General features: G+C 38.8%; 1 protein-coding gene across 1 annotated transcript; it reads right to left on the reverse strand.

Moving 5' to 3' along the window:
* Positions 1–1,379: 1,379 nt before the first annotated feature.
* On the reverse strand, positions 1,380–3,892 carry nkx2.1 (NK2 homeobox 1). Its single transcript, XM_023827451.1, has 2 exons — positions 3,284–3,892; positions 1,380–2,665 (listed from the first exon to the last, which is right to left on the reverse strand). The coding sequence occupies exons 1-2, from the start codon at positions 3,648–3,650 to the stop codon at positions 1,995–1,997; spliced, it is 1,038 nt and encodes a 345-aa protein (XP_023683219.1). The 5' UTR covers positions 3,651–3,892; the 3' UTR covers positions 1,380–1,994.
* Positions 3,893–12,363: the final 8,471 nt, after the last annotated feature.

A 12,363-nucleotide genomic window follows, 5' to 3' on the forward strand; every position in this document is an offset into this window, starting at 1 on the left:
TGGGTCAAACATGGCGATAAAACAAAACCATGCATTCAAGCATAATCAAGCCACACAACATATCCTACTAAGCATATTGAGAACCTAATGTTTGTATTCACAAACGCATTTGACTGTTTTTCTCACAAATTGACGTCGTTTGATTTCAAGGAAAGCTTATGCGGCAGCATCTAGTTGCACTGACTGAATTATTTTTTTTTAATCATGGACAATAATAATAATAATAATAATAATAATAATAATAATAATAATAATGATAATAATAATGTCAATCGCTTTATTTAAAATATCTTTTAACTAGTAATGGATACAAACGGAGTAAACGTTGCTACCAAACCCCCATAGTTCCCTACTTAGCACCCACAAAAAGATAAGTAAAAACCGGAGGCCGATAACCGGCCAGCGTATGTCAGGTGACATTTTTGTCACGTGGTATTTAATGACAACACTACCACGCGGATAAGGAGCTGTTTATTCCTGATTCGGCGGCCTGATGACTTTTATGTTTATGCACCTTTACTCAGAGACAGGTAAAACGCAAATCAGACTGAGAGAGGGGGGTGGGGGTGAGAGAGATGATTACTCAGAGCATTCGGTTCGGAAAGGAGATAATTTGGTTGCTCCATCTTTATTACATAAGTCTGGGTAGATAACATACGGTTAAGGTGTGGTGGTTAATATTTGCTACAAATTAAAAGGTCTGACCATCATACCATATACTCCACAACAAATATCGACCATATATGGACGGCCATTTCGCGTTGACTTAAAAGTGTTATTCAGAATAAAAACACGATTATATAAAACCTTAGCACATAGTTCTTCCATCGAAACCAAGTGTAATTAAATGTCAGCATTTCTCTTCCTGAGAATTTACTTTGATTTAAAAAAAGCGACGAAATGTATTATTCAGTTCTCAACCATTTTCAATCTCGGCTATTACGGTATTACGGTAGACGCATTTATATTTATGAAATATGGGTCCGTTTCAGACAATTATCCTACTCCCTAAATAAGCTTTAAAACATAATTTTATACATTATTATTATTATTATTATTATTACTGTTTTTGTAGAATTCAACTTTTTAAAATGTTTAATTGCAAAATTTTAAATATTTGATTTTAACTGTATTTATAAATTGTTGATAATCGTAATATAGCTATGTACTGAAAGGTATGGTTCGAAACTTAGGCTATATGAAAATTCTTAGCGATTAATTTTCATAGAACATTTCTTTTAAATTCATATAATGAGCTTTGGTTAGAAAAACGCGTGTGCTGCTCATAAATATATACATTTGTTTTAAATGAAATTCAGTAAAGGAATGTCAATTAAATTGTATATAATTTATTAATATGGTTGTATGACTATATATATGGCAGGTATCTATATAAGTTACAAGAAAATAAGAAGTACAAATAACAATGAAACTATATATAATACAAGCAAACTTGAATGTCGATAAAAAAATTTATACAATATACAGATCGCTAAAAACTATGCATTCAATCCAAACCTTTTACAGAAATATACAAGCTAGGTCTTACATTAAGTTGTTAGAAATCGGAGCTATTTCAATCCTTTCTTAGTAGTCTGTCAAACGCCAGATTAGCCCTTCATTTCAGTTTGGATTATCTCGTTTTACCTCCGTCGTACATGTATACGGACGCAAGCACACACATGCTTTTTATTGTGCCGTTTGTTTTAAACACACTTGCTCTGTGGCCTAATCGGTTCTTTTTAATGAATCTATTTGCTCTCGAATTCGACGCGAGTTCTTTGCTCGGACATCCGCTTGATAGATCTTACTTCTTGAGTTCGATTCTTCTCTCAGTTCCAGCGTCTACGTATCCAATCAAGGATAAATAATTGTTCCTTGTAAGGAAAGCAAACTTAGTACAGAGAAGGTGCAGCCACCGCTGTCCGTTCCGCAGATACCCTCAATGTAATTGTACGTATTTAAAAATGTACTTCTTATTGTTTCTGCAGCTGTCACCATGTTCTGCCGTACAATAAGGCCGAGCAGGGCAGTGGGCCACCGTACTCAGAGCTCGAAGAGTTTAAGTGTGGTAGGCCTGACACCTGCGTTTGAAGGGAAGGGGGGCTACTGGAGTGCTGCACTAAATCGGGAGAGTGGCTCGCGCTCCCAACCTGCGGGTTCTGGTGCTGGACCATCGCTGAACTGTTACTTGACACAATCATGACATTGCTTGCCTGATGGTGGTGGGTTTGGACGGCGTTTGTCGGCGTGTGGGTGCCACCCTGACAAGGCTTGCCGTCTTTCACCAGCACGGGCACGGCGACGCGTCGGGGCGACTGCTGTTGTTGACAAGAGCCAGTGTCCTGCTGCATCTGTTGCTGGGAAACCTTGTCCTTGGCCTGTCTCTTCATTTTGTACCGATGGTTCTGGAACCATATTTTAACTTGAGTCGGGGTGAGGTGAATCATACTGGCCAAATGTTCCCGTTCCGGAGCAGAGAGGTATTTCTGTTGCTTGAATCGTCGCTCCAGCTCGTAAACCTGAGCTTGTGAAAAAAGCACGCGGCGCTTCCTCCGGGGAGTGCTGGACAGGGGTCCCATACTCTTCCCTACATCCGCAAGAGAGCCCAGACTCCCCATGCTGCTCATGTTCATACCGGAGGAGGAACCCATGAAGCGGGATACTGGAAGAGGAAAACAAAAGATAAAGAACGGAAACGGCACTGTCAGTGAAGAAGAAATTAAACAAACTGCATAATAGGCAATTAGACGTTTTATGAATAACAAACATCGAGATAAATAAACACAATTGATACACTATAGTTTAATTTTGTATACTTGTAAACTAAGATTCAATTTGTACATACATATATAGATCTAATATAAATTCGAATAAATATTAAATGAACTTCATAATGTTCTATCTAACTGGGAAAAATAATATTGATAAATTGACATAATTAAACACTAATGGAATTACATATTCGCAATTCACTGTCCGCAGTTTTAAGTTAAAAGTAACTACTTTTAAAGCTTGTGGAAGTTCGCTTTGAAATAATACCACTTCTTCTCTTTGATTTCTTTTATCTCCGCTCATGTGTCTTAGGAAGCAAGAGACCAATTGTTACCTGTCAAATACCGTATACTGGGAACCAATCATTATTTCGAGAAAAGTAACTAAATAAAAAGTCAATGGTTCTTTTGACTTGTCGTAAATTGGTCTCCTGTGCAATGCCAAATAGGTGAACTTCCAAGACCGTCTCACCTGGCAACATAATTAGCCATAGCTGGTTTCCACTTACTTGAGGAAAAGCGCGGATCTGGGTTGGCTCCATACCAACCGGTGGCTGCGCTGCTGTTCCGCATGCTGTCCTGGTAAGGCGGAAGCTCGTTCATGTTTCCCAGGTTGCCGTTACAGTAGCCCCCCATTGCGGTGTGTGACAACTGAGACACCCCAGCTGCAGTCATGTGGTAAGTGGCGGAAACCGTCCCGTTGTGGCCCATATGGTGCTGCTGCATTGCTGCCTGGGAGACTTGCGGTTGTCGGTAGGCGGGGAGGGAAGCCCCCAAGTTGTTACTCTCCATACTTACTTTCTTGTAGCTCTCCTCGAGGGGACTTAAGATATCGGAAACAGAAAAAGGAGTCGTATGCTTGGGGCTCATCGACATTGTTCTGCGGCTGGAGGAGAGGAAAAATGATAAGGCAATCTCTCTCAATCTCTCTCTCCCTCTTTTTTGGCCAAATCCTCCTGTTGCAGTTTTCTTAACGTCGTCAAAGCTGCTGGATGAAGACGTAGGAAAGTGCCCGGAGTCCGCCTTAATTGGATTGAGTGGAAGCTCAGGGCTGGCTTTCGTTTGTTTTAGCTGGGCGCCAGGTTTAAGACTGCTACCAGAGGCGGGGCATCGGCAGCCAGAACAACATTACAAAGGAGCCCAATCCCTCATGCAACCCTGCATAATTTATCGTACGTGTTAATCGCGAACTGCCCCGTGTCACGGACGCCGTGATCCCATTAAAAGAATTCCATCTATTTTTCCCCGATATGCATAAAATATTTTCATTTTAATTATTGCTTGTGATTCAATGACTTTTACATGTTCTTATTTTTGTTATAGTCAATAATAATCAGCATCATTATATCAACACTACCACCGGTATGTTTTGTTATTTCCCTTTTAAAATCTATTTTTAGTAGAGGACCTTATAAAGAGATTGTGTGTATATATTGAGATGGAGGGCCACTCAAAGCTGGAAACTGTCTCAAAGGCTTAAATTGAACTCCCGACTTTTAATGGACTTAAGAGGCGTCTAGTGATTGCACTTGTTAGCGATGTTTGTAGTATGCTTGATCGTACTTGGACATACGGCATGTAATGCGAGGCGAAACAAACAACGACTGAATACATATCCATCACTTAAGTGGATGCGTAAATGATTGACCCCGTTATGGCTATATTTGCTACTAAAGGATATAAGCATTACTACCCTTCAGCAAAGAAGTCCTTTTCCGGAAACCCAACATTAGTTATTTGCCTATAGATAAAGCCTTCCTAGACAATTCGTCGCCGCTGAAGTGCACTCATTGAACTACATATTGGCCTTAAAACAAGCTCTGCCTCAGCGTAGCCATCGGTTTTCTATGTTTATCCTCAAAGGGCCTAAATATATGCCTGAGTGCGAAAATGGGTTACTACACTGCACGAATATCTGACAGCGGGAAAAGCAGATGACATATTAAACACAGCAGCCATTTTCCAGCTACTGTGAAACGCCGCAATTTGAAAAGTGGAAATGCAAAATAATACAGTAAGCCCATCTTCGATAAACAGATAATATCATAACTATATTTAAATATTCAATCATGCTATCAGAGCAAGTTTTCTAAGACCAGATTTTGCGGAATATTAGACCGTCGCAACTAGCATCCACATTCTTTATTACTATTGTTCTTCAGGTTTTAATCTGAGCCAACATCTGAAATTCATCCATCATCCACCCGTCCGTCCGTCCAGCTATCTATCGTACAAAACTGCTTATCCAGCAAAGACTCACGAACCTGAAGCGTATGCGAGGAAATGCAGGACACAGGCAGAGAACACCCTGTAGTCAGGATATCGGCAACATCACAAATATTTTCCCAGTAAAAATCGTTATTTTAGTATTTTGATATCTGCGGATAATTGCAGTTTCCCCCCATCTAAATACTTCAACCGAATAGCACTTAAACTGTACACCAGTCTGAGATTAATTCGAATGCACCTACTGCTTTCCGTAAATAGGCCTACTAACAAATGTGAAATTGTGTTCATCTGCGCAAAAGTTGAAAAATAATGTTAAATGTAAGACGTACGTGTATGTTGCAGATGTGTGAAAATGGAAATATACGGTTCGTTATTTTGCGTTTATGCGTCAGTCAGTCAATCAATCAATCAATCTATCTATCTATCTATCTATCTATCTATCTATCTATCTATCTTTCTATCTATCTATCTATCTTGGAATCAGTTTCACCTTTACATATCAATCTGAAAACATGTTAAAGAACTGTTTTATCGTATAACTAATTATATTTTATTATAATTATTATTATTATCAATGTATAAAAAATAATAGGCCTACACAATAAATACCATAACGGTGAAACGAATCAGTAAGCGACAAACCATCAAGTTCAGACACAAACGGGAAGCCTCCAGATTCACTATACCACAAAACTGTAGAAACATAGCGTCTTCTTGTGGCGATACCACGAACTTAAACCCGGGGTGCAGCTGGAGCCGAGATGTAAGTTCCGAATGGCCGGAACACTTCGCGTTTTGGGCAGAGTGAATGGGGCTTTTTCTACGAATAATTACTCTAGTTGAGTAAGGAAGATGACATCGCAAGATATAACGGTGTAGGTAGGCAGCGACACCGAATGTCTCTACTGCCTTTAATGCGATAATGCGTTATTAATTATGTATGAAACATTGTATACCGTTGCTTTCGTAGATAGTGTTACATAGTAATACACAATTGCTGACATAAGCATTTATGAAGGGTTAGGGTTATTGTTAGTGTTAATGAAAATCGGGTACGCCGATAAAGGTGCCATAATCATTTAAGTTGGTCCTTTTATTTTGTTTAACTTTAAAATATTTATTTTAAGCCTTATAGTCTTTTAGATACATGTTATTGACATTTCAGTATTATAGCTACCCCCCCCCCCCCCCCCACCGGGATCACATTCAATTTTACGACTTCCCACAAATCTAACAGGTATGAAACCCTGCATGTCAATCTACACTATATACTATTAATGTTGCAGTTAAGAAACAAGTGCATGACATTTAATGAACTATGCTTTTTCTGCAGACATACAATTTGTTTAGCGCAACTGCATCAAAATTATTGCTTTCGATGACTGTCGAAGAATCACAAAAGGTTGCCTTGGCAGCCAAGTGTTGGCACTGGAAGCTGGAAGCTAAGTTTCACACAATTCTTTCAAAATGCTAATAAATATTCTAGCTACTGACCTAATTAATTTCTCGGCCCTATTATCTATAGGTGAGCAAACCTTGCAGAGAAAATTATACAAAATTATAGCGCGCGCGAAGTACAGGCAATTAGAATCATAACATGATTTCTCTATAGTATATTTCTTCCTTAATTACTAATTTTCAAAAGCTTTCTTGATTATCTGAATCTAGACCCCTTGTCTGTACTAGTACATGGCTATTACGATCAATTAACACTAATTAGTCAGGATGCTTTCGCTAATTGTTCGCAATAAAGCTCTTCACCAGTAGAGTTTGCAGGATATTGCTGGAACATTGAAGCATTGTTGTATTTACGACACTCTTCCAGTCACCTAAAAGCTTCATGAATTTTTCATGGAGTATAAGAAATGACACTTTCAAATGAAAACTCTCGCGTATTAAACGCAACACTTTAAATAAAAAACGTTATTATGCAAGTAAACAATGAACAATGGATTCCAACATTGACATGACAAAATGCGGCGTATTCGGAGAAAGAGGTTTATCTCTGGATAAAACGTAAAATGAAGTGTAATAATAATAATAATAATAATAATAATAATAATAATAAAGCTTTACAGTACTGTATATTGTTTACGTTTGGTATGAAAGTGGAGGTCAGTGGTATTGATTGTCGACGCAATATTTTTTAGCAACAAATATCTTACATGCTCGCGGCTTTCACTCAGTTGCCATCGATTAAAAACTGTAGGCCTAATTAGTAATATTTAGTCGTATATTTAACTTGTCCTTATTAAACTTAATTGTACTTATTTGGGTGAAACAGAAATATTTGAAACACTGCAAAATTGTGAATAATGTATAAGCTATTTAAATAACGAGAATCAATTTACAATAAGTGTAACTAAATATTTATGTATTCAATATGATATATACCATAAATATATTTCATATTACATTATTTCAGCTTTATTATGAGAAACCCGCCAATTTATGACGGAGTGATGTATTGGACAATGAGTGAACACATAGGGCTACGCGTTTATCCTTCAGAAATTACAGGTTATATCTCAAACTATCGAAAACTGCTAAGAGATTTTTATGTCGTATATATTGCAGTGCGCATTTATATGTGGCCAACTTTACCTGGCCTTAACTCATCTTCGTATAGGGCATGATTGTCCGCGAGCATCCAGTTGTTATCAAGTTAGTATAACTCAAGGCCACCGCACTGCAGAAAATCACAGAGCGAGCGTTTTGATTACTTGAATCCGATTTACTGATCGCAATTCATGTTACTACATAAATATCTTTAGTCAAGTTTATGCAAAGCATTTACATTTTTCAGTTAATCGTGTAGTGATCTATTCTATGCATTGTGCAACGATAGTAATATGAACGATTTAATTCTGCTGCCAGTAATCTAAGAACGTGGCAATACTCCTGGAAACAAGTATAACACTGACATCTAGTGGTTGAATCGAGCGGCGTCGTGCAGTGCTGCTCTGGCCAAATTCTCGCTGTAACTGGTGGCGCCGTTGCACATGCTGGCAGAACTGCTGCACCGCTGTAGAGCAACGGTGTCTTTCCGATGCTACATTTCTTTTATTCACCTGAAGATGGGGTTAGTGGCTCACCCGATTCATTCTTAGGTTACAAAGTTAAATCGGTGACGTACTGTTTCTAATAAGCTAATTTTTACGGCAGTGAAAAAGATTTTCTTGTGATCTCTTTTAATAATTAAGAGTTTTTCTTTTTCCAATCGTTGTGCCGCTTTTTCTCCCCGAATTCTGTAACGTAAACCTTTCGTGGTGAATGTGTTTAGTGGGCTAATAGTGTATAGTAAGTTTCAGGAAAACATTTTAATGTTTTTATATGGATACCGAACTCAGAATAAATATGTTTATGTATGAGAATTAAGAATGGACTGGAGCCTATAGCCTATGTCTGGCCGTGTAATTCACTATAATGTCTAATTAACATCACGATGCTGAAAAGTTTGTTAAAACGTTTGACGCACTCGTTTACGTTTAATAGTTTCCGGATCTATCCTTAATCTATCACGATATCATACAAAGGATATACAACTACTCATAACATCTCAAATAAAGCATCTTTTACTGTTATGTCTTTGTTGTGTAAGTCCTCACTTTTAATAGTATGAAAGCTTATTTCGTCATATATTACGTTTTATGTAATTTTCACATAATTTATTATGTGACGATTTCCTCAAGGTTACAGTTATAGTATGAGTGTTGTGCTTTTTGTTTTGCTCATATGGTTAGGTGTACTGCATTTCCTGTGGGAAAGAAATTTTCCAAAATGACCTTGGGCCGTTCTAAGCAAAGTAGCTACACTGTTATCAGAAGCGGAACGCAAAGCTATATTTTGCAATCCTATAGGTGGGACGTAAGATCAGTATTTTGTCACCATTTTCTGCATCCATTGTAATATCATTAGTTGAGGCCAATCAAGAACTGGCCTCATCGACCAACAATCTATAAAAGAACTTTTCGCCAAGCGATGGAGACAGCCAGCATTTGTCGGGACAACTTCCTTTGGTTCTTTTATTATTTCTGGGTTAATAATTGGGTCTGGTCTTGGACAGGTAAGGTGCCCTAAAGATTCTCACTTCACATAGAAATTGAAATGTTACAATAACTACACTGTCAGACACAAAAGTACCAATATGTACCCTTCAGAGTACAATTACTTGTTACTAAGACTGTACACTCATCTGGAAATGGTGATCTATGGCTCCTCTATAGTTAGTTATATGGTATAGTATCTTTTTTTTTGGGGGGGGGGGTGTTTTGTTATGATCTCTTATTTTGTTTGTCATTAGTCCCGTTTCCAGCTCCCATCAGATTGTACATATTGTCCCTCTGTAAAAATTTGGTTGTCTTTACATTCTAAGAAAAAAATGGTAAAATTTTATACCTTTGCTTGTCACTGGGGCTATACCCTGTACCCTGTACCCTGTACCCTGTACAGAAAGGGGCTCTGAGAAACATTCCAAAGGTACATAACCATCAATGGTACAAAAATGTTCCTCAGAGTCCATTTCTGTACCTTAAAAGATACAATTACTTACAGCTAAGGGTACAGTTGGCAGACCCTTGAGGGTACAACTCCAGTGACAAGAGAAGGTACAAACTTTGACCCTTTTTTCTGAGAGGGTATACGGAATCCTTGACCCTTTATTCCACGCCTTGACTTGTACTTCCAGGAGGTAACAGGAAGCATTGCAGCAACAGAAGCTTCACCAAGGACCCCTGGTGCTAATGATGTGGTTTGGGTTCCACTCTTTGATGTGTGAACCTGGATTCAGGCTTCCCATGGTTCCCTATAGCACCAGATTACATATGTACATGATAATGTGAGTCCCACAGCAGTTCCACAGGAAGCACATAGAGTGTACATGCATCTACATGTCTTCTCTGTGATCAGGTCAATTCATTTCCATAAAAGTTGTCCAGATTCCTCACAAAAACATGTGGTCAGGGTAGATCCATGTGTGTGAGAAAGTGTGTAGTTTGTCATACACTGGAATCCCATGCAAAGTGCTACCTGTGCTTTCTGGGGTAGAATCCAAGCAAACTGTGCACCCTACACTGGTTAAGCAAGTATGGAGAATGGATGGATGGATGGATGGATGGATTGCACTTTGAAAAAGGGAAGATATAGTGATTAAAAAGGGAAGTGTGCCTTTTGAATGGATTGGTGCAAAACGCTTTGTTGGTTTCCTGCATGGACTATAATTGTTACTTAAACATATATTTAACATAACAACTAACATCCATTGACCTTCTAATCGCTCAGGGATGCAAAGGGGCATGGAGTTGAAGTCAAATGACTGAGCTGAGAAGGTGGACGTGCACCTTGAACAGGAGGTCAGTCCAGCAAGGTCACAGCCATGCACAAAATAGTTAAACAACGGAGCATTCAGAGATACCAACTATCTGCATGTCCTTGAGTCCAGAGCAAACAGAAACATCTCTGCCTTTAGCTGCTGGCTTTCTGGTGCCACTCTGTGAGCTATATACCATGCATATAGTTTACATTCATATTTAATATCCATAGATTAGCAATTCATAATACTGTTATTTTGAGTTGTGACTCTTCCATTCTGAGAACCAGCAATGTTTTGGCTTTTGTTTTTACAGGTGTAACCACATATGTGACAGGCTGTAATATGTGACAGGCTGTAATATGTGATAGGCTGTAATATGTGACAGGCTGTAATATGTGACAGGCTGTAATATGTGATAGGCTGTAATATGTGACAGGCTGTAATATGTGACAGGCTGTAATATGTGATAGGCTGTAATATGTGACCGGCTGTAATATGTGACAGGCTGTAATATGTGATAGGCTGTAATATGTGACAGGCTGTAATATGTGACCGGCTGTAATATGTGACAGGCTGTAATATGTGATAGGCTGTAATATGTGACAGGCTGTAATATGTGACAGGCTGTAATATGTGATAGGCTGTAATATGTGACCGGCTGTAATATGTGACAGGCTGTAATATGTGACCGGCTGTAATATGTGACAGGCTGTAATATGTGATAGGCTGTAATATGTGACAGGCTGTAATATGTGATAGGCTGTAATATGTGATAGGCTGTAATATGTGACAGGCTGTAATATGTGACCGGCTGTAATATGTGACAGGCTGTAATATGTGACAGGCTGTAATATGTGACAGGCTGTAATATGTGACCGGCTGTAATATGTGACAGGCTGTAATATGTGATAGGCTGTAATATGTGATAGGCTGTAATATGTGACAGGCTGTAATATGTGACCGGCTGTAATATGTGACAGGCTGTAATATGTGACAGGCTGTAATATGTGACAGGCTGTAATATGTGACCGGCTGTAATATGTGACAGGCTGTAATATGTGATAGGCTGTAATATGTGACAGGCTGTAATATGTGACCGGCTGTAATATGTGACAGGCTGTAATATGTGACAGGCTGTAATATGTGACCGGCTGTAATATGTGACAGGCTGTAATATGTGACAGGCTGTAATATGTGACAGGCTGTAATATGTGACAGGCTGTAATATGTGACAGGCTGTAATATGTGACAGGCTGTAATATGTGATAGGCTGTAATATGTGACAGGCTGTAATATGTGACCGGCTGTAATATGTGACAGGCTGTAATATGTGATAGGCTGTAATATGTGACAGGCTGTAATATGTGACAGGCTGTAATATGTGACAGGCTGTAATATGTGACCGGCTGTAATATGTGACAGGCTGTAATATGTGACAGGCTGTAATTAGCTAGTGAATACTGGAGCCGCGACCAACACAGAGACCTCAATATATACATATACACATACACAGTGCTCAGCCAAAGTCATAGGCAGTCATGGGAAATGTTTAAAGCTATTTATCTGGGTAGAAAGTATATTTTAGCTCAGAGAAAAACACTGTTTAACATTACAACATGGAACTTACAGGCAAGGCAATATAAAATAAGAATTTCTTCTGATTGGACGGCTAATGAATACTGCTTCAGGTCACGAACCTCACCGTGGGGGTACCTCAGTGATCCCTTCTGTTTGTGAAATTTCACCACCAGTGCACATACACATACACACATACACACACACACATACACACACACACATGCACACACACACATACACACACACACATACACACACACACACACACACACATTGAATTCAGGTGTTCCAATCACTTCCATTGCCACAGGTGCATAAAAGCGAAGGAATGGGTCCCTCTCAGGAGCTCAGTGAATTCAAATGTGGTACCATGATAGGATGCCACCTGTGTAATATGTCCATTCGTGAAATTTCCTAACTACTAAATATTCACAGTCAACTGTTAGTGGTATTATAACAAAGTAGAAGCAT

Source organism: Paramormyrops kingsleyae, chromosome 14 (assembly GCF_048594095.1).
Source record: "Paramormyrops kingsleyae isolate MSU_618 chromosome 14, PKINGS_0.4, whole genome shotgun sequence".
Taxonomy (NCBI): domain Eukaryota; kingdom Metazoa; phylum Chordata; class Actinopteri; order Osteoglossiformes; family Mormyridae; genus Paramormyrops; species Paramormyrops kingsleyae.

Excerpts from the sequence above, each read along its gene's own strand:
- nkx2.1 (XM_023827451.1), bottom strand. The coding sequence starts at position 3,650 with ATGTCGATGAGCCCCAAGCATACGACTCCTTTTTCTGTTTCCGATATC. Across the intron at positions 2,666-3,283 it reads AGATCCGCGCTTTTCCTCAA|TATCCCGCTTCATGGGTTCC; the intron begins GTAAGTGGAAAC and ends TTCCTCTTCCAG.